Below are 22409 nucleotides of genomic sequence, written 5' to 3' on the forward strand. Positions count from 1 at the left end.
TTGTTCTATACTGTGAACAAAATTGACAACTTAAAATAGTAAATAGGTATATTTTTTAAAATATTTAATTGGAGTTAAATCATCTGCCTATCAGTGTGATAAAAAGAAAAAGCTTGGTTTTAGTTTTGTGAAATGTTAAGTTTTATTCTTACATGTGAAGAGATTTAAAAAATATTTTAGCTTTTTGCTTTAGTAATGCGTGTGTAATAATTAAACCCTTTTCCATTCAGGATGATTGGTCTCTTTTCCCATGGCTTCTTGGCTGGCTGTGCTGTGTGGAATATTGTTTTCATATATATTCTGGCAGGAGATCAGCTTTCTAACCTCTCAAACCTTCTGCAACAGTATAAGACCTTAGCATATCCATTCCAGAGTCTTCTCTACTTGCTTTTGGCTCTAAGTACAGTTTCAACTTTTGACAGGTAAGATTATTGTGACTGCACATCCCTGTAACTTTTCTTCAGAAATGTTGAGCATTGTCCCTATGACAGTTTTCAAAAGAGAATTAATATTACTTTGACTTTTTTTTTAAAAGCCAGCCTGTTTCCATTTTTGGGGGGCAGGTGGGGATGGGAATACTCTCAACAAAAGCATCTCCCAAATCTAAACCCATTCCAGCATCAACTCTGAATTTAAAATTTCTTCCAAATATAGTCAATGAAAACAGTTCCAAATATCATCTTCCAAATCATCTGAATCAGGTATAGGTGAGACTCTGGGTATTGTGTGAGTTTCCTAGGTTTCCTGTAACAAAGTACAGTTGACCCTTGAAAATCTCAGGGGTTGGGTGTGCTGACCCCTTGCAAGTCAAAAATTGATATATAAGTCTTGACTCCCTCAGAGAACTTAACTAATAACCTACTGTTGACCAGAAGCCTCACCAATAACATAAAATAGTTGATTACCACATATTTTGTATGTTATATGTATTACATACTGTATTCTTGTAAAAAATTAAGCCAGGAAAAACAAAAGTTATTAAGAAACTCATAAGGAAAATACATTTACAGTACTGCACTATATTTATTGAAAAAAATCTGCATGTAATCGGACCTATGCGGTTCAACCCTGTGTTATTCAAGGGTCAATTGTATTACAGACTGGGTGGCTTAAAGCAACAGGGATTTATTCCCTCTCAGTTTGGGAGGCTAGAATTCTGAAATCAAGGTGTTGGCCAGGTTGGTTCCTTTCTGGAGGGCTGGATCAAGAGTCTCTTCCACGTCTTTCCTTAGCTTCCAGTGGTTACTGGCAATCCTTGGAGTTCCTTGGTTTGTAGGCACATCACTCCAACTTCTGCTTTTTTTGTCACGTGATGGTCTTCCCTTCTCTCCTTCTAAGGACGCCAGTTGTATTGAATTAGGGCCCATTCTAATGGCCTCATATTAACTTGGTTACATCTGTAAAGACCCTATTTCCAAATAAGGTCATGTTCACAGGAAAAGGGGGAAGGGGCTAGAAGTTCAACATGTCTTTGAGAACACAATTCAACCCTTTAAGAAAAACAACAACTTAAAGCCTAATGATATGGGTAATACAAAGAGGTAGAACTAATGAAATTTTGCAGTTCATGTTTAATTTGTTAAGAATGTCTTAACTCCAAAAGAATATTGACTAAATATTAATCTAGTTAAGTGTTTTATGTGGCTTTTGTAAATAAGATATTCTTTCATGTGTGTTTATATAAACTGTAGCCACTTAAAGCTTAATAATAGACAATGTATGTGGTAGCACTAGAATAGAGAAGGAAAAAAATGATAGTCAAGAGAGTACAGTTTTGTGAGAGGTTTACGAATGCACTGTGACAAGCGGATTTTGTATTTTCTAGGATCGACTTTGCTAAAACATCAGTAGCAATCCGAAATTTTCTTGCTCTGGATCCTACAGCTTTAGCATCTTTCTGTGAGTAAATAGTTTAATTTGATAATTGTGTAATACTTGAATTACACTGTAATTTTGAACCAAGAAAAGTTTAATTTTACTTTTAGAAAGATTTTATGTTATTGCTACTTATAAACATTACTTATAGATGTCCAGTGGAATTTGCAATTAAAAAAATATGATAGGCATAATTTTGATAGAATTGTTTTCCAGTACAGGTTGATCTAGATAGCTTTTAAAAGCTTGATTTGTCTTATATTTTGTAATGTTTCAGTTTTGTATTTTCTACTTGATATTAAACAGATTCAGCTGGCATGGCATTTCAGTAACAAATACTATTTTATATCTTTTTGATAATTTGGAATACATTTTGTTCTAAATTATGAGAGTATTAATAAAACTAGTTTTAAGACCTTGAGTAAGTAATTTAATTTCTTAAGAGACCTTTAGATTCTTATAATTTCTAATGATGAAATAATGAGCATCTCAAAATACCCTTCTGCATCTATATTCTTGAAAATTAAAATAAGGTTAGCCAGCCTATTGAAATTGATCAAATGAATTTCTTTTATGTCATCATTCCCCAAAGTATAGAGTTTTGACCTTAAAGTAATCTATAAATTCAAAATAAACTGGGTTGTTAAAAATACATTAGTAATTTCATTTGTCTTTTTCTCAGTGTACTTTACTGCTCTTATATTATCTCTGAGTCAGCAAATGACAAGTGACAGAATTCACCTTTACACACCTTCGTCTGTTAATGGTAGCCTCTGGTAAGAACTCACAGTAGCATTAGCAATTGTTGATGTAAAATAACAGCAACAACCGGAGTAATGGTACTGTTCTTATCCTTCTACTCTCTTACGTGTTTTCATTTAAAAATAATAATGAAGGCCCTGTTTTTGTTTCCAAAATTATGGTAAGAAAATACCTATTACCTTGGTTAATGGATAACGATTGCTATTGGATTGCATTTTTAATAAAATGTACTCTTTTTATAAGTCTGTTTTAAATCTATTAAGTTACGGTTGTAAGATCAGTCATAGACCATGAACTGGAGAAGCCTTGTACCTTTGCCCCCAGTCAGGGGCCTAATACTCCAGAATAGTGATGGGAGTGGGTAGCTGGGATGCAGTCAGAAATGCTGCTAGAAAAGCAATGCTAGAAAGAGAACAATCTAAGGAGAACCAGCCTCCACAGATCAGTGGCCAGTCATGAAGCTGACAGGTGAGTTGAGAGTCAAGTTCACAAAACTGAGAGGGGCAGTCTTTTTTGTGAGAGTAGCTAGGGACATGAGTAGCACCACAGTAGATGGAAGGGAAACCTAGAAAATTTGGCGATAGAGTTCAGTAACCTTTGAACCTTTATTCTCATGGTGTGTGTGTGTGTGTGTGTGTGTGTGTGTGTGTATTTTTATATATATATGGTGTATTTTATAGGGAAATTATATGTTGTATACTTATTTCATGCTTGTTGTTTCTCTAGGTGAGAACTAATTTTTTTAAAGTTCCTTAAAGAGATATATTTGGATATATGAACCTAAATGAAGATATTTCTAATGAGTGTTTGTGTGTCTTTAGGGCAGCAGGAGTTGAGGAACAGGTTCTCCAGCCATGGATTGTAGTGAATCTGGTGGTGGCCCTTCTGGTTGGACTATCATGGCTTTTTTTGTCTTACAGGCCAGGCATGGATCTTAGTGAAGGTATTAAAGAAGAAATAGTATAAGAATATCATGAAATCTTTTGACTTTATAAATTTTCTTTTATTGAATATAGCTTATAATCTGATAACAAAGCTGTGTTTAAAGTAAAATTATGAAAGAAGAGTAACAGTAAAGTGATGAAACAATGCCAGGAGAAGCAGTGAGAGTCTAAGAGAGTTGGAGCCCTAGAGTACTCAGTGAAAGTCTTCTGTGGCCCATGTACATATTTATATTTAGGAGGTAATTCTTCTCTTGGAACCCTTCAAGTATTTTATAGAGAGTCTTTGCTCTTCATTTCTTTTGATCTCCTTCTGATCAAAGTATCTCTTAACTTGAAATAAATCATGCTTCATCTATGTAGCTTTTATCAGACATATTCATTCTTACCTCCTCTACCTGGCACAAATTCTTAACCCTTCATTGTCTAATGAAATATGTAGTAATCCTAGCTTTAGTGTGCTTGGTGGAAAGTGAGATTTACTAATCTATTGTCCCCAGACCCTTTTTGGAACATCTGGAGAAGGGGAATCATATTAGCAAACTGATAGCCCTTGAGAACTGCTTTAGGAACTGCTTAGTATTTCTAGTGTAACTTGTATTTCTTTAGCAGATGTTCCCGAGTTTCACCCTTGAATCTCTTTGATATTTTCTGGACTTTGGTTATTTATTCTTGATTGGTTAAATATCCTGAGCCTTTGTGATTTGATCAACTAATTATAACCTCAGAAGTCTAAGAATTGAGAATCTTTCCAATATTTCCATTTGTAAAAACTAAATCTGGTATATTCTTATTCACAAATGTACCTTTTGCATCATAATTCTCATGTTTCTTCACTGAATATTCTGTTGCTTTGTTTCTTTTGGAGTATTTGAAGTATATTTACAAGTTGTCTGAGGCTTTATGTATTTTGCTATTTCCTATTTTCACTCAGCATAGTTTTGTCATTCAAGGAATTTTTCATGTAATATTTATATTGGAGGACTTTTTTTTACTAAATTCCTAAGGTCTTCTTTTTCTTTATGTCTTGATATTTTGATAAATTAGACACCTATATGCTAAGTAACAGTTTACATGTAGAAATGTCAACTAATAACATTCCACACTATGATTGGGATTGAAGCTGGATCGAGCTGGCTTTGTGCAGATTTCTGGGATCCTGCTCTCTTTTAGGGCCGTGTGACTCATAAAAACATTTTTATTTCTATGTGGATAAAAAGTGTAAATATAAAATGAGGATGATAATAACTTGCTTATTGGGTTGTTATGGTGATTAAATGGGATAAGACATTTAAGATAAACGGGCACACGCCTCGTGTCAGTCCCAAGTCCTTGCTCTTCATCTGCCCCTCCGTTGTAGGTTATCATGGTCACTACAGAATTAGACATTTTAGCTGTTTAATAATCCCAGGTTCTCTAAGTGACTTAAATTTTCTGGTAAGCGTTATTGTCTCCATTATATATGTTTTATTTTTCAGTGGTTTACAGTACATTTAAAATTTAAACATTTTAAAATGCACTATTTGTACATTTGTCATTTACTTGCCTTTTATTTATTTTTTAAAAGTTTATTTATTTATTTTGAAAGAGAGAGAGCAGCATGAGCAGGGGAGGAGCAGAGAGAGATAAAGGGAGAATTCCAAGCAGGCTCTGTGCTGACAGTATGGAGCCTGCTTGGAATTCTCTCTCTCCCTCTCTCTCTGCCCTTCCTCTGTTCTCTCTCTCTCTTTCTCTCTCTCTCTCTCTCTCTCAGAATAAATAAATAAACTTAAAAAAAAAGTCGGATGCTTAACTGAACCACTCATGTGCTCCTCACTCACCTTTTAAATCAGATTTCATTATTAAAAATTCTTATTTGTACTTGAGAGTTTTCTTTATATGTATTAAATATGTCAATATTTTGAGAATCTGTTTATAACTAAGCTGTAAAACTCTTTTTGAGGTACTGGGAAACCATTTTGAGTAAGATCTGTTGATTTTCTCTCCCAGAGTTGATGTTCTCCTCTGATGTGGAAGAATATCCTGAAAAAGATAAAGGACTCAAAGCTTCTTCATGATGCCAGCTCACCTTCAGAATAATAATGACCCAGTATTTAGAATTTTTCCTATTCTTGTTTTTAAATGTATTTTTATAAGATGTGTGCAGGTGTATTTGGAATTGATTTTTTGATTATATAGTACTGAAAATTTTCTCAAGATTATGGAAAATGTAAAAATTGTATCTCCAATTCATACCCAAACATTAATCTCTTTAGCATTATCATCTTAATGACAAAGGAGGTAATGAGCTAGAAAACAGCAGGTGAATGTGTTTATTTCCTGTTCTCTCAAGTTAGTTGCATTTATAATCATTACCTTGAAAAGCTCTAATATAGAAAAAAACATTAGTGTTACAAAATATATATCAGGTTTAAACATAAAATTTAGGGAGTAGGGAAGAAGGGGTCAAAAGGCCTTTATGTATTTTTAATGTCTCCTTACTGAATAAAATATGAAATTTGTCTTTTTTGAAACTGGCTTGGTGGTTGTGATTATATATCATGTAATAAGTATACTGTAATTTAACTTGAAAGATGCTTTCCTTCATGACTAATAAAATGTACCTCTTCTGTTTGAAAAGTTTCATATTGGAACAACACCAAAATAAAGAGCTTTTGCATAGCAAAGGAAACCATCAACAAAATGAAAGGCAACCTACTAAATGGGAGAAGATATTTGCAAATATTTGATATATTTGATAAGGGGTTAATATCCAAAATATGTAAAGAACTTCTACAACTCAACACCAAAAAACAAGTAATCTATTTAAAAAATGGACCTGAATTGACATTTTGCCAACAAAAACATACACATGGCTAACAGATACATGAAAAGCTGGTCAACATAATTAATCATCAGGGAAATGCAAATCAAAACCACAAATGAAAAATCACCTTACTTGTTGAGCGTCCGACTTTGGCTCAGGCCATGATCTCGCGGCTCGTGAGTTCGAGCCCCACGTCGGACTCTGTGATGACAGCTCAGAGCCTGGAGCCTGCCTCAGATTCTGTGTCTCCCTCTCTCTCTGCTCCTCCCCCACTCACACTCTGCCTCTCTCTCACAAATAAATAAAAACATTAAAAAAATAAACATCACTCTCTAAAAAAAAAAGAAAAGAAAAATCACTTTACATCTGTGAGAATGGCTAGATTCAAAGAGACCAGTGATAATGAGCATTGGGGAGGATGTGGAGAAAAAGAAACACTTGTGCGCTGTTGGTGGGAATGCAAATTGGTGTGGCCACTGTGGAAAACAGTATGGAGGTTCCTCAAAAAATTAAAAATAGAACTACCATATGATCCAGTAATTCCACTACTGTGTATTTGCCCAAAGAAAACAAAAACACTAATTCAAAAAGATATATGCACCCCTTGTGTTTATTGCAGCATTGTTTACAATAGCCAAGATAGGGAAGCAACCCAAGTGTCTATCCATCGATGAAAGGATAAAGAAGTTGTGGTATAAACATGGAATTGAATATTACTCAGCCATAAAAAAGAATGAAATCTTGGCATTTGTAGAAACATGGATGGACCTAGAGGGTATAATGCTAAGTGAAATAAGTCAGAGAAAGACAAATACCATATGATTTCACTTGTATGTGGAATTTGAGAAACAACAAATACAAAAAAAAGAAGACTCAAATACAGAGAACAAACTGGGGAGGTGGGTGGGAGGATGGGTAAAACAGATGAAGGGGATTAAGAGGTGCAAACTTCCAGTTACAAAATAAGTCACAGGGATAAGAAGTACAGCATAGGGAATACAGTCAATAAAATTGTAAAAATGGTGACAGAGGATAACCATACTTACAGTGGTAAGCACTGAGTAATGTATAGAATTGTTGAATCTTTTTGTTGTACACCTGAAACTAATATAATACCGTATATTAATTATACTTCAATAAAAAAAGTTTTATAACCATAAAAGTTTTTTTTTCCCTTAAAAACCCATATCAGTTTTCCCATATCTGGCTGCACATCAGAATAATTTAGGGAGCTTCAAAAAACATATAGCAAAAGAGAAGCTGAGTGGAACAAGAATTCAGGGAAATAAATGAGAGACCTGTGAGCTTATTGAGCGATCTCAGTTGACCTCTACACTGCCCTTTGCTCTGCCTCTTTTTTTGTGCAACAAGAAATAGGAGGAGAAGTCACCACGCCTTTTCTCAAGCTCTCTGTCAGAGACATCTCTGGCTCTTGAGGAAATCCCATTCTTGAGATGTGCCCTGCATGGAAAAAGGTCTCTTCAGAGCCATATTCATTGGTGTCTCAACTGGTATGAGACCCTAGAGCTTAAGACAATAACAAGACAGACTCTCCATGGGATGCTATATCTCAAAGGCTATCAAGCACATCAATAAAGCTGTTGGGCCTGCCTGATTAGCAAGCAACTGAATGTTGTGGAAGGGAAGAGGACTGACCAATTGACTAGGGGTGGATGGCTCTAAGAATAGGTCTAAATTTGGTGCGAGCACCATATTAGAAATATCTTGCCTGGGAGACTGGAGCTGCTGAAAAGGGGATTCCCTGTGCTGACACAGAATTGTGAGTCTGCTGGCAATTCTGAAGTCATCCTGCCAGTTCCAGCTTTTGCTGTGATCAGGGATGGCTATGCTGGCAACAGGCTGGTGGTGCAGAAGTTCGTGATCCGCCCTGTCAGCAAACTTCAGGGAAGTCGTTCATTAGCTCTAAAACTTACCACACCTGAACAAATGCCATCAAGGAAATATGAGAAAACCAGTGTAGGGGGTTGTGGTAGGCTGGATAATATTCCCCAAAGATGTTCATCTCTTGATCCTGGAACATTATATTGGCAAAAGGGATTTTGCAGATGTGATTAAGGTCGTTTAACCCTGAAATGGGGAAATTGTCCTGGAGTATCTGGTTGGGCCCAGTGTAATCACATGAGTCCTTAAAAGCAGAGAATTTTTCCTTTATGTGGTCAGAGAGTGAGATGACAATGGAAGAAGGGCAGAGAGTTATGTTGCTCATTTTGAAGGAGGAAGGGGCTACAAGCCAAGGAATATGGGTGATCTCTAGTAGCTGAGAATGGTCCTTGGTTGACAGCCTGCCAGTAAATGTATGTGGGCTCAGTCCTACATCTTTAAGGAACTGAATTTTGTTAAGATCCCAATGAGCAACAAAACAGATCTTCCCCTAGAACTTCCATGAAGGAATTAAACCCTGCTGACACCTTAATTTTAGCCCAGTGAGACGCATGTCAGACTTCTGACATACAGAATGTTAAGATAGCAAATGTGTGTTATTTAATCTGCTAAATTTGTGGTAGTTTGTTATGGCAGCAACAGAAAGTTAATACCAGGTTGAAGGGAGTTTTGCTCCTAACATCCTAGAGAATAAAGACACCCCAGAGCAGCTATGGAATGCAACTCAGAAAGCTGGCTAGGTGGGTAGTAGTGTAACTGGCAAGGGCATAGTTGCCTTTAAATTCCTCAGGTCTGGGAAGTATGACCCAGACTTCAAATTTCCCAATCACCCTAGCAAGTACATATTTCCTGAGCAGCTGGTGGACCTGTACAAGCCTATCAAAAAACCTTTGGTCATGATGATTGGGAAACTTTGAGGAAGTTCACTGCTAATATGTCTCCATAATTGGCTCAAAGTCATCTTTTTTCTCACTTTTCACCCTGTATCGAGTGTGGGTAGAGTGGCTTAGTGGAGTTTCTGAGGTGTCAATAGGCAAGATCCCCAATGAGGCTTTTGTTGCTTTTTGGGGTGCAATACATTCAGTAATTGGAGTGGCCTCTCCCCACTCCCCATGAGCAGAACAAAACATAGCCTTCTAGGCCCATCTCCAGAGATTCAGATTCAGTAGGTCTGAGATTCAGTAGGTCTTTTTAGAAAAAGATTCCCCAGGTGATTGTGATATAGCTAGTAGACTAGCCAGCACTTGGGACCTCTGGCCTATATACACCATCTGTAATCTATTATGAAACATAAAGCTTGGCTTGTGATAGATGATGTGATTTCAATCAAATTGCTAGAATTGTGAAAGGACAAAAAAATGAGAAAATGAACAAAACCTAGTACCTGCTTTCTAGAGGCTCATTATCTAGTCAAAAGTCATAGGCAGGCATAGGAGTTAAAGAATCTAGGAAAGTATTGTGGGTAAGGTCGCGTGTGGGCATGTCCTTTACAGGATGGCTGGATTTCTACCGGTAAAGAGGGGGGACAAGGAAAAGACCATATGAATGAGTGAACTCTGAGAGCTTTTTATTTGGAAACTATCAAATGTAAAAATGTTGAAAGACCAGGATAATTGTAGCAACTGTAATGTAGATCAACCTAGGTTTAATAGTTGTTAAAATTTTGCCACATTTGCTCATTTGTTTTATCTTTCTTTATACACCCTTGTTTTCTTGCTAAATCTTTTGAAAGTTGCTAACATCATGTCACTTCACCAGAATATGTAAACGTGAATCCTCCAAAAATAAGAACATTTGTTTACATAGCACATCTTGTTGAAATAGCTGGAAAATAGTGCATTCTCAAATTTCCCCAGCTGTCTCTCAAGATGTAGTCAAGGTTAAAGGGCTAGTATCCAAAATCTATAAAGAGCTCATCAAACTCCACACCCGAAAAACAAATAACCCAGTGAAGAAATGGGCAGAAAACATGAATAGACACTTCTCTAAAGAAGACATCCGGATGGCCAACAGGCACATGAAAAGATGTTCAACGTCGCTCCTTATCAGGGAAATACAAATCAAAACCACACTCAGATACCACCTCACGCCAGTCAGAGTGGCCAAAATGAAGAAATCAGGAGACTATAGATGCTGGAGAGGATGTGGAGAAACAGGAACCCTCTTGCACTGTTGGTGGGAATGCAAATTGGTGCAGCCGCTCTGGAAAGCAGTGTGGAGGTTCCTCAGAAAATTAAAAATAGACCTACCCTATGACCCAGCAATAGCACTGCTAGGAATTTATCCAAGGGATACAGGAGTACTGATGCATAGGGGCACCTGTACCCCAATGTTTATAGCGGCACTCTCAACAATAGCCAAATTATGGAAAGAGCCTAAATGTCCATCAACTGATGAATGGATAAAGAAATTGTGGTTTATATACACAATGGAATACTACGTGGCAATGAGAAAAAATGAAATATGGCCTTTTGTAGCAACATGGATGGAACTGGAGAGTGTGATGCTAAGTGAAATAAGCCATACAGAGAAAGACAGATACCATATGGTTTCACTCTTATGTGGATCCTGAGAAACATAACAGAAACCCATGGGGGAGGGGAAGGAAAAAAAAAAAAAAAAGAGGTTAGAGTGGGAGAGAGCCAAAGCATAAGAGACTGTTAAAAACTGAGAACAAACTGAGGGTTGATGGGGGGTGGGAGGGAGGGCAGGGTGGGTGATGGGTATTGAGGAGGGCACCTTTTGGGATGAGCACTGGGTGTTGTATGGAAACCAATTTGACAGTAAATTTCATATATTAAAAAAAAAAAAAAAAGATGTAGTCAAGGTTTGCACATTTCATTTGGTTGTTTTATCTCTTAGTTTTAAATGGTCTTCTTACATTTTTTTCTCTCCCCCATGACGTTTTTAATTGAAAAATTTCCTGAGATAAATGTAGACTCATGCATACTTGAGAAATAATACAGAGAAATCCTTTGTACGCTTTGCCAGTGTCTCTAAATAACATTTTACAAAACTGTAGTATGATATCATATCCAGAATATTGACATTGATAAAACCCACTGATCTTATTTAAATTTCTCTAGTTTTACTTGTACCACTGTGTGTGTGTGTGTGTGTGTGTGTGTGTGTGTGTGTGTATTAATACAATGTTACCAGTTGGGTAGGTTTGTGTATCCACCACCATAGTCAAGATATCGAACAGTTCCAGAGTGCTTGGTGGCTCAGTCAGTTGAGCTTCCGACTTTGGCTCAGGTCATGATCTCATGGTTCGTGAGTTCAAGCTCTGTGCTGAAGCTCAGAGCCAGGAGCCTGCTTCAGATTCTGTGTCTCCCTGTCTCTCTCTGTCCCTCCCCGACTGATGCTCTCTCTCTCTCAAAAATAAATAAACATTAACAAAAATTTTTTTGTAAAAGATACTGAACACTTCCAAAAACCACAGGAGTCTTTCATTGTTGCCCTTTTATAACCACACCTATTTCCCCATCTCTGCACCTCTAACTCCAACCCCTGGCAACCGCTAATCTGTCTTTTATTTATAACATTTTGTCATTTCAAGAGTGTTATAAATGAATCATACAGTATGTAATCTTTTGGGATTAGCTTTTTTCTGCCCAGGAAATTCATCCAAGTTGTGTATTCATCTCTTTTCATTGCTAATTTGTATTCCAAGATAGGTGCTTGTTTAATCATTTACCAGTTGAAAAACATGAGTTGATTTCATTTTTTGGCTATTATGAATAAAGCTGCTATGAACATTTGTGTGTGGGTTTTTGTGTGAATGTAAGTTTTTGTCTCTCTGGGAAACTGCTCAGGAGTGCAATTGCTAGCTTGTGTGGTAGTTACATGTTTAGTTTTTTTAAGAAATTGTCAAACTGTTTGCTAGAGTGGCTGTAACTCAAAGAATCCAAACCATTTTGTTTTGGAATGTCCCACCTACATTTTGCATTTGTTTGATTTTTTCCTAAGAGCATCATTCAGTTTGTTCTCTATCTCCTGAATTTCCTGTAGACAGAAGGTTAGGTCTAGAGGTTTGACTAGATTTAGGTTAGATATATATTTTTTAAAGTTTATTTATTTTGAGAGAGAGAGCGCGTGTGCGAGCACATGAGCCTGCGAGCAGGGGAGGGCAAAGACAGAGAAAAAGAGAGAATTCCAAGCAGGATCTGCACTGTCAGCACAGAGCTGGACACAAGGCTCATACTCATGAACCAGGAGATTATGACCTGAGCCAAAACCAAGAGTTGGATGCTTAATCAACTGAGCCACCCCAGGGCCCCAGATTAGATACTTTTTATGTTGCATTATTACATGAACCCTAAAGAAGTCATAGTGTGCTGCTGGGCAGCAAGTCTCATTGGCACAATGATTAAGTACAACACAGCATAGACCCCAAATGACAACAAATGTGTATCAAGAGCTTTCGGTTCTTGTGCCATGATCCCTGAGGAGTACAAGATGAGAATCAGTTTCCTGCCCCCATTGAACTCTATCTTTTGAAATTAACTAATTCTATTAGTGTGAGCCCACTAGTCCTGATATGCCAAGTCGTAGCTTAGAGACAACAGTTAATTCTGCTTTGAGAATATGTGCATGGGGTTATACGATTTAACTGAAAGCTGGAGTTTGAGCTGGCACCTGAATAAAACAAAAATAGATCTCAAGTAGAATACCAATAAATAAGGATCCTGAGGTAGCAGAGTGCATTTTGAATGCCCTTGGTTTCCATATTAAGGAATTCGAATCTATGGCTAACAAAAAAAGCTCTGAAAATTTCTGTTGCTTATTTTAATTTGTTGGTTTTGTTTGTTTTTAAAGGTAAACTGCATTAATATTGAGAAGTGTAAAGAGTGGATGACAGCAGGCTGGGAGATCCATGAGTAAACCATTGCAGTTGTGTATGTGAGGTATCGTAAACTAGATGCCATAAAGAGTAACAGTAGGGTTCTAATATTTAGGGTTAAAACTAAAAAATATGTCTGAAGTTTTAAGCTTTTGTGGCTATGATATTGCTACATTAAATGAGTTTGGAACATACTAAGAGGTCTGAGAGGGAAGAAGAATATTAATTAACATGTGTTATGAGTGTATAGGACAGTAAAGACGTCCAAGTAGACTGTTGGAAACATAACATCTGGAGCTCAGGGGACAGTGTAAGGAAGTGGTTATTGATATTGTAAATCTCCCAGAAGTAACTGGTTTAGGGAAAAGAGGCTTATAATGGTTTGAGGGGCAGATAAGAAAATGAACTATGGTGTTCAATCACACAGCTGAGAAGCCTTGCTGTCCACCAGCATGCTATGGCTCCCTTGTAAGGGAGACCTAAATGGCTTAGGTAAGTGCTTGCAGCTGACCCTCCAGCTCTTGAAGCTCACACTTTCCTAAAGCCTGCTCTAACAGGGCAATGTGCGCTCACAGGGTGTGTACGCATGCGCATGCACGGGGTGGGGTGGGGGGGGAGGGGGTGGCTAGTGGGCTGCGCATGCGCAGTAGCAGGCAGGCGGTTAGGCGCAGACCCACCCGCAGAGCATGGGGGAATAGAGCCGCCGCAAGGGATGGCTAAGGTTTCCAAAGCAGCTGATAACCGCGGCGGGCGGGTCCATTCCCTGTACACAGCCCCTATGCTTCCCAGGAGTCGTCATGTCAACGTGGAAACCATGGACAAAAAAGGGTTGGCGTCTTCTCCGGCTCGTAACTTCCAGGAGCCTAAGACCAATTATCTGCCCAAGGAAGAGAACAAGGAGGGCACTGGGTACCGGCTGCTGAATGTGAGTGGGGGCCCGGGCCGGGGGAGTCTGTTTTCTACCTGGTAAATTAAGTCCTAGAGGACTGGGGAAGGACAGAGGGCTCAGTGCATGCAGATGGGAGGGAGGGAGACCTGCCCTAAGTTGGAAGGTGTTAATACCTGAGGAAGTGCTTATTTGTGGGAAGTTGACGATTATTTAACGGATCACAGTCTCGTTTTATTAACTATTAAATTAAGACAATTTAGATAATACTTATGACAATCTCCCTTACTTATAGGGTCGTATGAAGATCTGAGGGAGATGGTGATGCAAAGTGCTTAACACTGCAAAGCACAGAGTGAATAAGTGTCAGCTGCTGTCATCATTGACTTTAGTGATGGTGCCATCACACATCATTGGGATTTCATTTATATGGTCAAAAGGCTAAACTCCAGAAACTTTAGTTACCTTTGTTTTCAATTCTTGAGGTTCTTACAGATGAACCTGTAGGACCAAATCTGCATCATGTCTACAAAGTGAATTATTGGCCTCCTGTTCTTAATTAGAAAGATTAATTTATGTTTGAAATGTGTGAAACTCTTGAGTTTCAAGAAACTCTTGAGTTTCAAATTGGACGCTTAACCAACTGAGCCCCCCCAGGGACTCCCCAAAAAACAAAGTTTCTCACATTAAAGTAACTGGCTCTTTACTCTCTACTAATTGGGAAAATCTGTAATGGCAAAAAGCTACCATGCAGCAGTGTTTTTAATTTACTTATAGGTACAACAGTATACATACATTCAAAAAAGAATAGTGTACCTATATGCAAGGTACACTGTTTACCCAAGTTTGGTTTCCCAAATTATTTGACCATAGAATATTTTAATATTTTGAGAGAACAACAAAAAGAGCTTAGGAAATGAAATGTGCACTTGGATTTAGTTATAATGACCACATAAATGAATTCTTTTCAGACACAGATCTAGAGGAATGAGTAATGAGTTTATGCACTATAGGCATTTATTATATAATACATTTAGAGTAATGCAAGTATATGTTATTAAAATTATTATAATAGCTATAAGATACATAATGTAGACCATTGAACATGGAATGGATGGCGCTCTTTAATAAATGCTGCCTATGTATCAGTACACAGATGGGACATTATATATTTGGGCAACAGGTAGTCTTTCTATGATTTCTTGGCATTTTATGGTACATGATTTCTTGAAAGCAGTTTATCATAGTGGAATCAGAACAGCTCTGTAAATATGTTTAGCATTTTCTGTACAAAATACATTTGTTTTAAACTTGGAAGCAAATATATCTCTTATATATATTTCCACATCCTCTTAGCATACATTTTGGAAAACACTAGTTTGCAGATAATGCTTAGAACACATTTCAATTCATTGTTATTCAAAGTTGAGAACCACGGAGATTGGAAACAGGAAAAGCTGGTGGGTTTTAAGGAGGGGGTTGACATGGATCAGATATGCTTTATGGAAAAATTGTTTGTTAGGATTTAAGGAGAGATTAAAGAATGTAGGCAATGAGTACAGTAAAGTAAAATCTCTGAGAGAATGGAAAAGTATGGTCTCTAGAGCACAGAGAGAGGTATCCTTCTTGGATAGGAAGAAAGGCATCTCTTCCTTCAGACCAGTGTATATTTTATCCTTGGATCACTGGTATCCAAATCTTCTAGGATACTTACTAAAATCTAGATTCTTGGGCCTCCACCTTAGATCTACTGAATCAGAAGGCTGGGGCCCCAGGAATATGCTCAAATTTTAAACTACCCCCGTGGTTCATAGTTTGAAAATTACTATAGATAGAGGAAAAAGATAGGCATTGATGTGGAAGTTGCAGATTGAGGGAGTATGCTAGAGAAGAAAGCAAATGAAGCTAGAAGAGTTTCATGAACCAGGTGAAAGAAAAAGGAGGGATAAATGACTGGAGATCTCAGTGAGATGAAAAGAAAGTTTATTGAATATAAATTACTAAAGGAATTGTAAGGATTAACTAGAGAGAGTGCTCCAGTTGAGGGATATTGCAGTTTCTGACTTTGGTAAAAATGTGGATTATGTACACTGCACATTAATGTCAGTTCTTTAAACCTCGTTAATTCCTTTCAGCAGCTCACTGCTGAAAGCAAACTAGATGCTACTTCCTAACTTCTCGTTATTTTACTTTTATTACACCTAGGCTTGTGTGCCAAGTTTTGTATTAGACACAGGGATGCAGTGGTGAACAAGACAAGCAAAGCACCTTTCTTGAAGCTAATTTTCAGTTGGGAGAGAGAGTTACAGATTATGTTGCATTCTAAGGAAATAAAAGGGCACTGCGATATAAAATAATTGTGGTGGAGAAAGATAGTAGTTTGGACAGGGGATCAGAGAATGCCTCTGTAAGTATTGGCTTTTAAGTGAAAACCTGAAGAGACTAGCTACCATTTAAAGAGTTGTTGGAGAGCATAATAAAAGGAGTAAAGAAGCGTGAAGTTTCTACAGACGGATAGTTTGGAATGGTCACAGAACATAGTGAATGAGAGGGGGAGTGGCGTGAAATGAGGCCATAGCATATCTTTTTTTGTATGTTTAAAGTATCTTAAATTTTTTTGTGTATGAATTTTCTGTTCAAGTTATTTTCCTAAGAGAATTTTGTTCTTTTCCTCCTCCACTTTTCAAAAATTCTTTATTTAAGGATATTAGATCTTCATCTGTGATACATGTTACAAATATTTTTTCACAATTTGACAGCTGTATTTTGACTGTTCATGGTACTTTTTGCTATGTAAAAAGGTTCTCAATTTTATGAGGTCAAGTTTATCAATCTTTTATTACATCTGAATTAGTTAAAAACTGTTTACATACACCCTAGTTGTAAAGGAATTTACCTGTTATCTGCTAGTACTTGTATATCATTTTTACATTTAATCCTTGATATTATCATTTTACATTTAAATCCCTGATTTATTTTGGGGCACCTGGGTGGCTCAGTTAGTTGAGCTCCTACTTCAGTTCAGGTCATGATCTCCTGGTTCATGAGTTTGAGCCCCGCATAGGGCTCTGTGCTGACAGCTCAGAGCCTGGAGCTTGCTTCAGATCCTGTGTCCTCTCCCTCTCCCTCTCCCTCTCCCCCGCTCCCCCGCTCATGCTCTGTCTCTCTCTAAAAACAAAACAAAACAAAAACACATAAAAAAATCCCTGATTTATTTGGATTGTATGGTGTGAGGTATGGATTTTTTTTCCTCCTCAAAGTAGATGCCCTTAAACCATTTATTAAGAAAAAAAATCCATCTTTGCTGCATTGATTTGAGATGTCACCTTTATACTAAGTGAACATATATATTTGATTTTTTTTCTGGACTTTCTGTTCTAGTGGTCTGTTTTTCAGATCATGTACCAGGACCATACTATTTTATTTTAAATTTTTTTTTTCAACGTTTTTTAATTTATTTTTGGGACAGAGAGAGACACAGCATGAATGGGGGAGGGGCAGAGAGAGAGGGAGACACAGAATCGGAAACAGGCTCCAGGCTCCGAGCCCTCAGCCCAGAGCCTGACGCGGGGCTCGAACTCACGGACCGCGAGATCGTGACCTGGCTGAAGTCGGACGCTTAACCGACTGCGCCACCCAGGCGCCCCTTATTTTAAAGACTTCTACTATGCCTTAATGTCTGGTAAGGCTGGTTCCCAACTTTGTATTTTTCTTTTTCTAATGATATTCTGAATATTATAACTTTTTAAAAAGCACTTGATTATTAATTGGTTTATCTCAGTAAAGAAGCTTATATTCTTTTATAAGGATTGCATTAAATTGATGAGTTAGGTAAAACTGACATCTTTATGATGTTGACTTGTCCTGTATAATAGGTAAGAGATGCCTTTCCATTCATTCAGATCTACTTATGTATCTTGCAGAAGTGTTTTAAAGGTTTCCTTTTAGGAGTTTTGGACAGTTTTTGTTAAGATTATTCCTAAGGAGGGCCTTTTTCTGCGTTGTATCCCTTATTTATTTTTTACGTATATTAAGGCTATTGATTTCTGTATGTTAATTTCATAACCTACTACCTTATTGAATTTTTTAAACATTTGAGCTAGTGTTGTTATTTTAATTTTAGATACACAATCAGATCATCTTCAAATAGAGATAATTTTACTTTTTTTTCCAATTCTTTTGCCTTTAGTTGATCTCTCTTATCTAACTGCTTTGTCTCATGCCACCATTAAGATGTTGAAGAGTGATGTGATAGCAGGCAGCCTTGCTTTGTTCCTGATCTTAGTAAAAGTTCTTCTAGTGTTTCCATACCGAATGAAACACTGGCTTCAAGACTTGCTTAATTCCCATTTTTGAGAATGTTGAATTTCGTCAGAGGCCATTTAAGCATGTATGGAAATAATCATACAACTTTACTCCTTAGATCTATGATGCGCTATATTGTATTAATGAATTTCCCAATATCGAACTGCCTTGCATTCCTGGAACTAATACCTCTTGGTTATTGCATATTATTTTCTTAATGTGGTGCTCAATTTGTTTGTTATTATTTGGTATTTTTGATCAATATTTATAAGTGATACTTGTCTATAATTTTATCAGTTTAGGTATGGTGTTATGCTTGCTTCATAGAAATAGAAAGTTTTCCTTATTATTCAATGGTACAATGTGTAGTGCCATGTCATGTCTGTTCTTTGAAGGTTTGATAGAATTCCTTGTAAAAACTCCTGGCCCTGGCACTTTTTTTTGTGGTGGTAGTTCCTTGCTAACTTTCTCTATTTCTTTTATGGAAATTGGTCTATTTAAGCTGTTTATCACTGATAGGGTAAGTTTTGTTAATTTATATTTCCTTAGGAAATTATACATTTCATTTAGATTTTAAATATATTTGGAGGTCTGCAAAGTCATATTGTATGATTTTTATGTCTTGTGTGTTTCAATGGCTATTTCCTTCTTGTTATTTCTTGTGTGGGGTTTTTTTTTTTTTTTTTTTTTTAGTTCAATTGTAATTCTGTTTAAAAAAATTTTTTTTAAAATCTGATATACTTGAACACATGTTACATTTTTTTAAATATATGAAATTTATTGTCAAATTGGTTTCCATACAACACCCAGTCCTCATCCCAAAAGACACCCTCTTCAATACCTATCACCCACCCACCTCTCCCTCCCACCCCCCATCAGCCCTCAGTTTGTTCTCAGTTTCTAAGAGTCTCTTATGCTTTGGCTCTCTCCCACTCTAACCTCTCTCTTTTTTTTTTTTCCTTCCCCTCCCCCATGGGTTTCTGTTAAGTTTCTCAGGATCCACATAAGAGTGAAACCATATGGTATCTGTCTTTCTCTGTATGGCTCATTTCACTTAGCATCACACTCTCCAGTTCCATCCACATTGCTACAAAGGGCCATATTTCATTCTTTCTCATTGCCACATAGTACTCCATTGTGTATATAAACCACAATTTCTTTATCCATTCACCAGTTGATGGACATTTAGGCTCTTGCCATAATGTAGCTGTTGTTGAGAGTGCTACTATAAACATTGGGGTACAAGTGCCCCTATGCATCAGTACTCCTGTATCCCTTGGGTAAATTCCTAGCAGTGCTATTGCTGGGTCATAGGGTAGGTCTATTTTTAATTTTCTGAGGAACCTCCACACTGTTTTCCAGAGTGGCTGCACCAGTTGGCATTCCCACCAACAGTGCAAGAGGGTTCCCATTTCTCCACATCCTCTCCAGCATCTATAGTCTCCTGATTTGTTCATTTGGCCACTCTGACTGGCGTGAGGTGATATCTGAGGGTGGTTTTGATTTGTATCTCCCTGATGAGGAACGAGGTTGAGCATCTTTTCATGTGCCTGTTGGCCATCCGGATGTCTTCTTTAGAGAAGTGTCTATTCATGTTTTCTGCCCATTTCTTCCCTGGATTATTTGTTTTTCGGGTGTGCAGTTTGGTGAGCTCTTTATAGATTTTGGATACTAGCCCTTTGTCCGATGTGTCATTTGCAAATATCTTTTCCTATTCCGTTGTTGCCTTTTAGTTTTGTTGATTGTTTCCTTTGCTGTGCAGAAACTTTTTATCTTCATGAGGTCCCAGTAGTTCATTTTTGCTTTTAATTCCCTTGTCTTTGGGGATTTGTCAAGTAAGAAATTGCTACGGCTGAGGTCAGAGAGGTCTTTTCCTGCTTTCTCCTCTAGGGTTTTGATGGTTTCCTGTCTCACATTCAGGTCCTTTATCCATTTTGAGTTTATTTTTGTGAATGGTGCAAGAAAGTGGTCTAGTTTCAATTCCTCTGCATGTTGCTGTCCAGTTCTCCCAGCACCATTTGTTAAAGAGACTGTCTTTTTTCCATTGGATGTTCTTTCCTGCTTTGTCAAAGATGAGTTGGCCATACTTTTGTGGGTCTAGTTCTGGGGTTTCTATTCTATTCCATTGGTCTATGTGTCTGTTTTTGTGCCAATACCATGCTGTCTTGATGATGACAGCTTTGTAGTAGAGGCTAAAGTCTGGGATTGTGATGCCTCCTGCTTTGGTCTTCTTCTTCAAAATTACTTTGGCTATTCGGGGCCTTTTGTGGTTCCATATGAATTTTAGGATTGCTTGTTCTAGCTTTGAGAAGAATGTTGGTGCAATTTTGATTGAGATGGCATTGAATGTGTAGATAGCTTTGGGTAGTATTGACATTTTGACAATATTTATTCTTCCAACCCATGAGCACGCAATGTTTTTCCATTTCTTTATATCTTCTTCAATTTCCTTCATAAGCTTTCTATAGTTTTCAGCATACAGTTCTTTTACATCTTTGGTTAGATTTATCCCTAGGTATTTTATGCTTCTTGGTGCAATTGTGAATGGGATCAGTTTCTTTATTTGTCTTTCTGTTGCTTCATTATTAGTGTATAAGAAGTCAACTGATTTCTGTACATTGATTTTGCATCCTGCAACTTTGCTAAATTCACGTATCAGTTCTGGCAGACTTTTGGTGGAGTCTGTCGGGTTTTCCATGTATAATATCATGTCATCTGCAAAAAGTGAAAGCTTGACTTCATCTTTGCCAAATTTGATGCCTTTGATTTCCTTTTGTTGTCTGATTGCTGATGCTAGAACTTCCAACACCATGTTAAACAACAGCGGTGAGAGTGGGCATCCCTGTCATGTTCCTGATCTCAGGGAAAAAGCTCTCAATGGCTTTTATGATGTTTAAGTATGTTCCTTCCATCCCGACTTTCTCGAGGGTTTTTATTAAGAAAGGATGCTGAATTTTGTCAAATGCCTTTTCTGCATCGATTGACAGGATCATATGGTTCTTTCTTTTCTTTTATTAATGTGATGTATCATGTTGATTGATTTGCGAATGTTATACCAGCCCTGCAGCCCAGGAATGAATCCCACTTGATCATGGTGAATAATTCTTTTTATATGCTGTTGAATTAGATTTGCTCGTATCTTATTGAGAATTTTTGCATCCATATTCATCAGGGACATTGGCCTGTAAGTTCTCTTTTTTTGCTCGGTCTCTATCTGATTTAGGAATCAAAGTAATACTGGCTTCATAGAATGAGTCTGGAAGTTTTCCTTCCCTTTCTATTTTTTGGAACAGCTTGAGAAGGATAGGTATTATCTCTGCTTTAAACGTCTGGTAGAATTCCCCAGGGAAGCCATCTGGTCCTGGACTCTTATTTGTTGGGAGATTTTTGATAACTGATTGAATTTCTTCGCTGGTTATGGGTCTGTTCAAGCTTTCTATTTCCTCCTGATTGAGTTTTGGAAGTGTGTGGGTGTTTAGCAATTTGTCCATTTCTTCCAGGTTGTCCAGTTTGTTGACATATAATTTTTCATAGTATTCCCTGATAATTGCTTGTATCTCTGAGGGATTGGTTATAATAATTCCATTTTCATTCATGATTTTATCTATTTGGGTCATCTCCCTTTTCTTTTTGAGAAGCCTGGCTAGAGGTTTATCAATTTTGTTTATTTTTCAAAAAACCAACTCTTGGTTTCGTTGATCTGCTGTACAGTTTTTTTAAATTTTATATTGTTTATTTCTGCTCTGATCTTTATTTCTCTTCTTCTGCTGGGTTTGGGGTGTCTTTGCTGTTCTGCTTCTATTTCCTTTAGGTGTGCTGTTAGATTTTGTATTTGGGATTTTTCTTGTTTCTTGAGATAGGCCTGGATCGCAATGTATTTTCCTGTCAGGACTGCCTCGCTGCATCCCAAAGCGTTTGGATTGTTGTATTTTCATTTTCGTTTGTTTCCATGTATTTTTAAATTTCTTCTCTAATTGCCTGGTTGACCCATTCATTCTTTAGTAGGGTGTTCTTTAACCTCCATGCTTTTGGAGGTTTTCCAGACTTTTTCCTGTGGTTGATTTCAAGCTTCATAGCATTGTGGTCCGA

The 22409-nt window shown here is 37.3% G+C and overlaps 2 protein-coding genes across 12 annotated transcripts in view; both read left to right on the top strand.

Moving 5' to 3' along the window:
* Nucleotides 1-6197, top strand: part of LOC109259195 (transmembrane protein 237) — a 67289-nt gene extending 61092 nt beyond the window's left edge. For 7 of the 8 annotated variants that reach the window (XM_053906280.1, XM_053906270.1, XM_053906261.1 and 4 more), the window contains 5 exons: nt 231-422; nt 1826-1899; nt 2558-2651; nt 3459-3580; nt 5568-6197. In XM_053906280.1, the coding sequence (XP_053762255.1) occupies nt 231-422; nt 1826-1899; nt 2558-2651; nt 3459-3580; nt 5568-5635 (550 nt within the window). In that variant the 3' untranslated portion in view covers nt 5636-6197. Of the gene's footprint in view, nt 1-230; nt 423-1825; nt 1900-2557; nt 2652-2771; nt 2798-3458; nt 3581-5567 lie in introns of all 8 variants that reach the window. The other variant, XR_008423389.1, reaches the window with a different exon arrangement.
* A 7590-nt stretch (nt 6198-13787) lies between these two features.
* C2CD6 (C2 calcium dependent domain containing 6) overlaps nt 13788-22409 on the top strand; it is a 153832-nt gene continuing 145210 nt past the window's right edge. For all 4 annotated transcript variants that reach the window (XM_053906297.1, XM_053906309.1, XM_053906302.1 and 1 more), the window contains exon 1: nt 13788-14054. In XM_053906297.1, the coding sequence (XP_053762272.1) occupies nt 13842-14054 (213 nt within the window). In that variant the 5' untranslated portion in view covers nt 13788-13841. The remainder of the gene's footprint in view (nt 14055-22409) is intronic.

The sequence above is a fragment of the Panthera pardus genome, unplaced genomic scaffold (genome assembly GCF_024362965.1).
Source record: "Panthera pardus isolate Hobbes unplaced genomic scaffold, ASM2436296v1 HiC_scaffold_10, whole genome shotgun sequence".
NCBI classification, from domain to species: domain Eukaryota; kingdom Metazoa; phylum Chordata; class Mammalia; order Carnivora; family Felidae; genus Panthera; species Panthera pardus.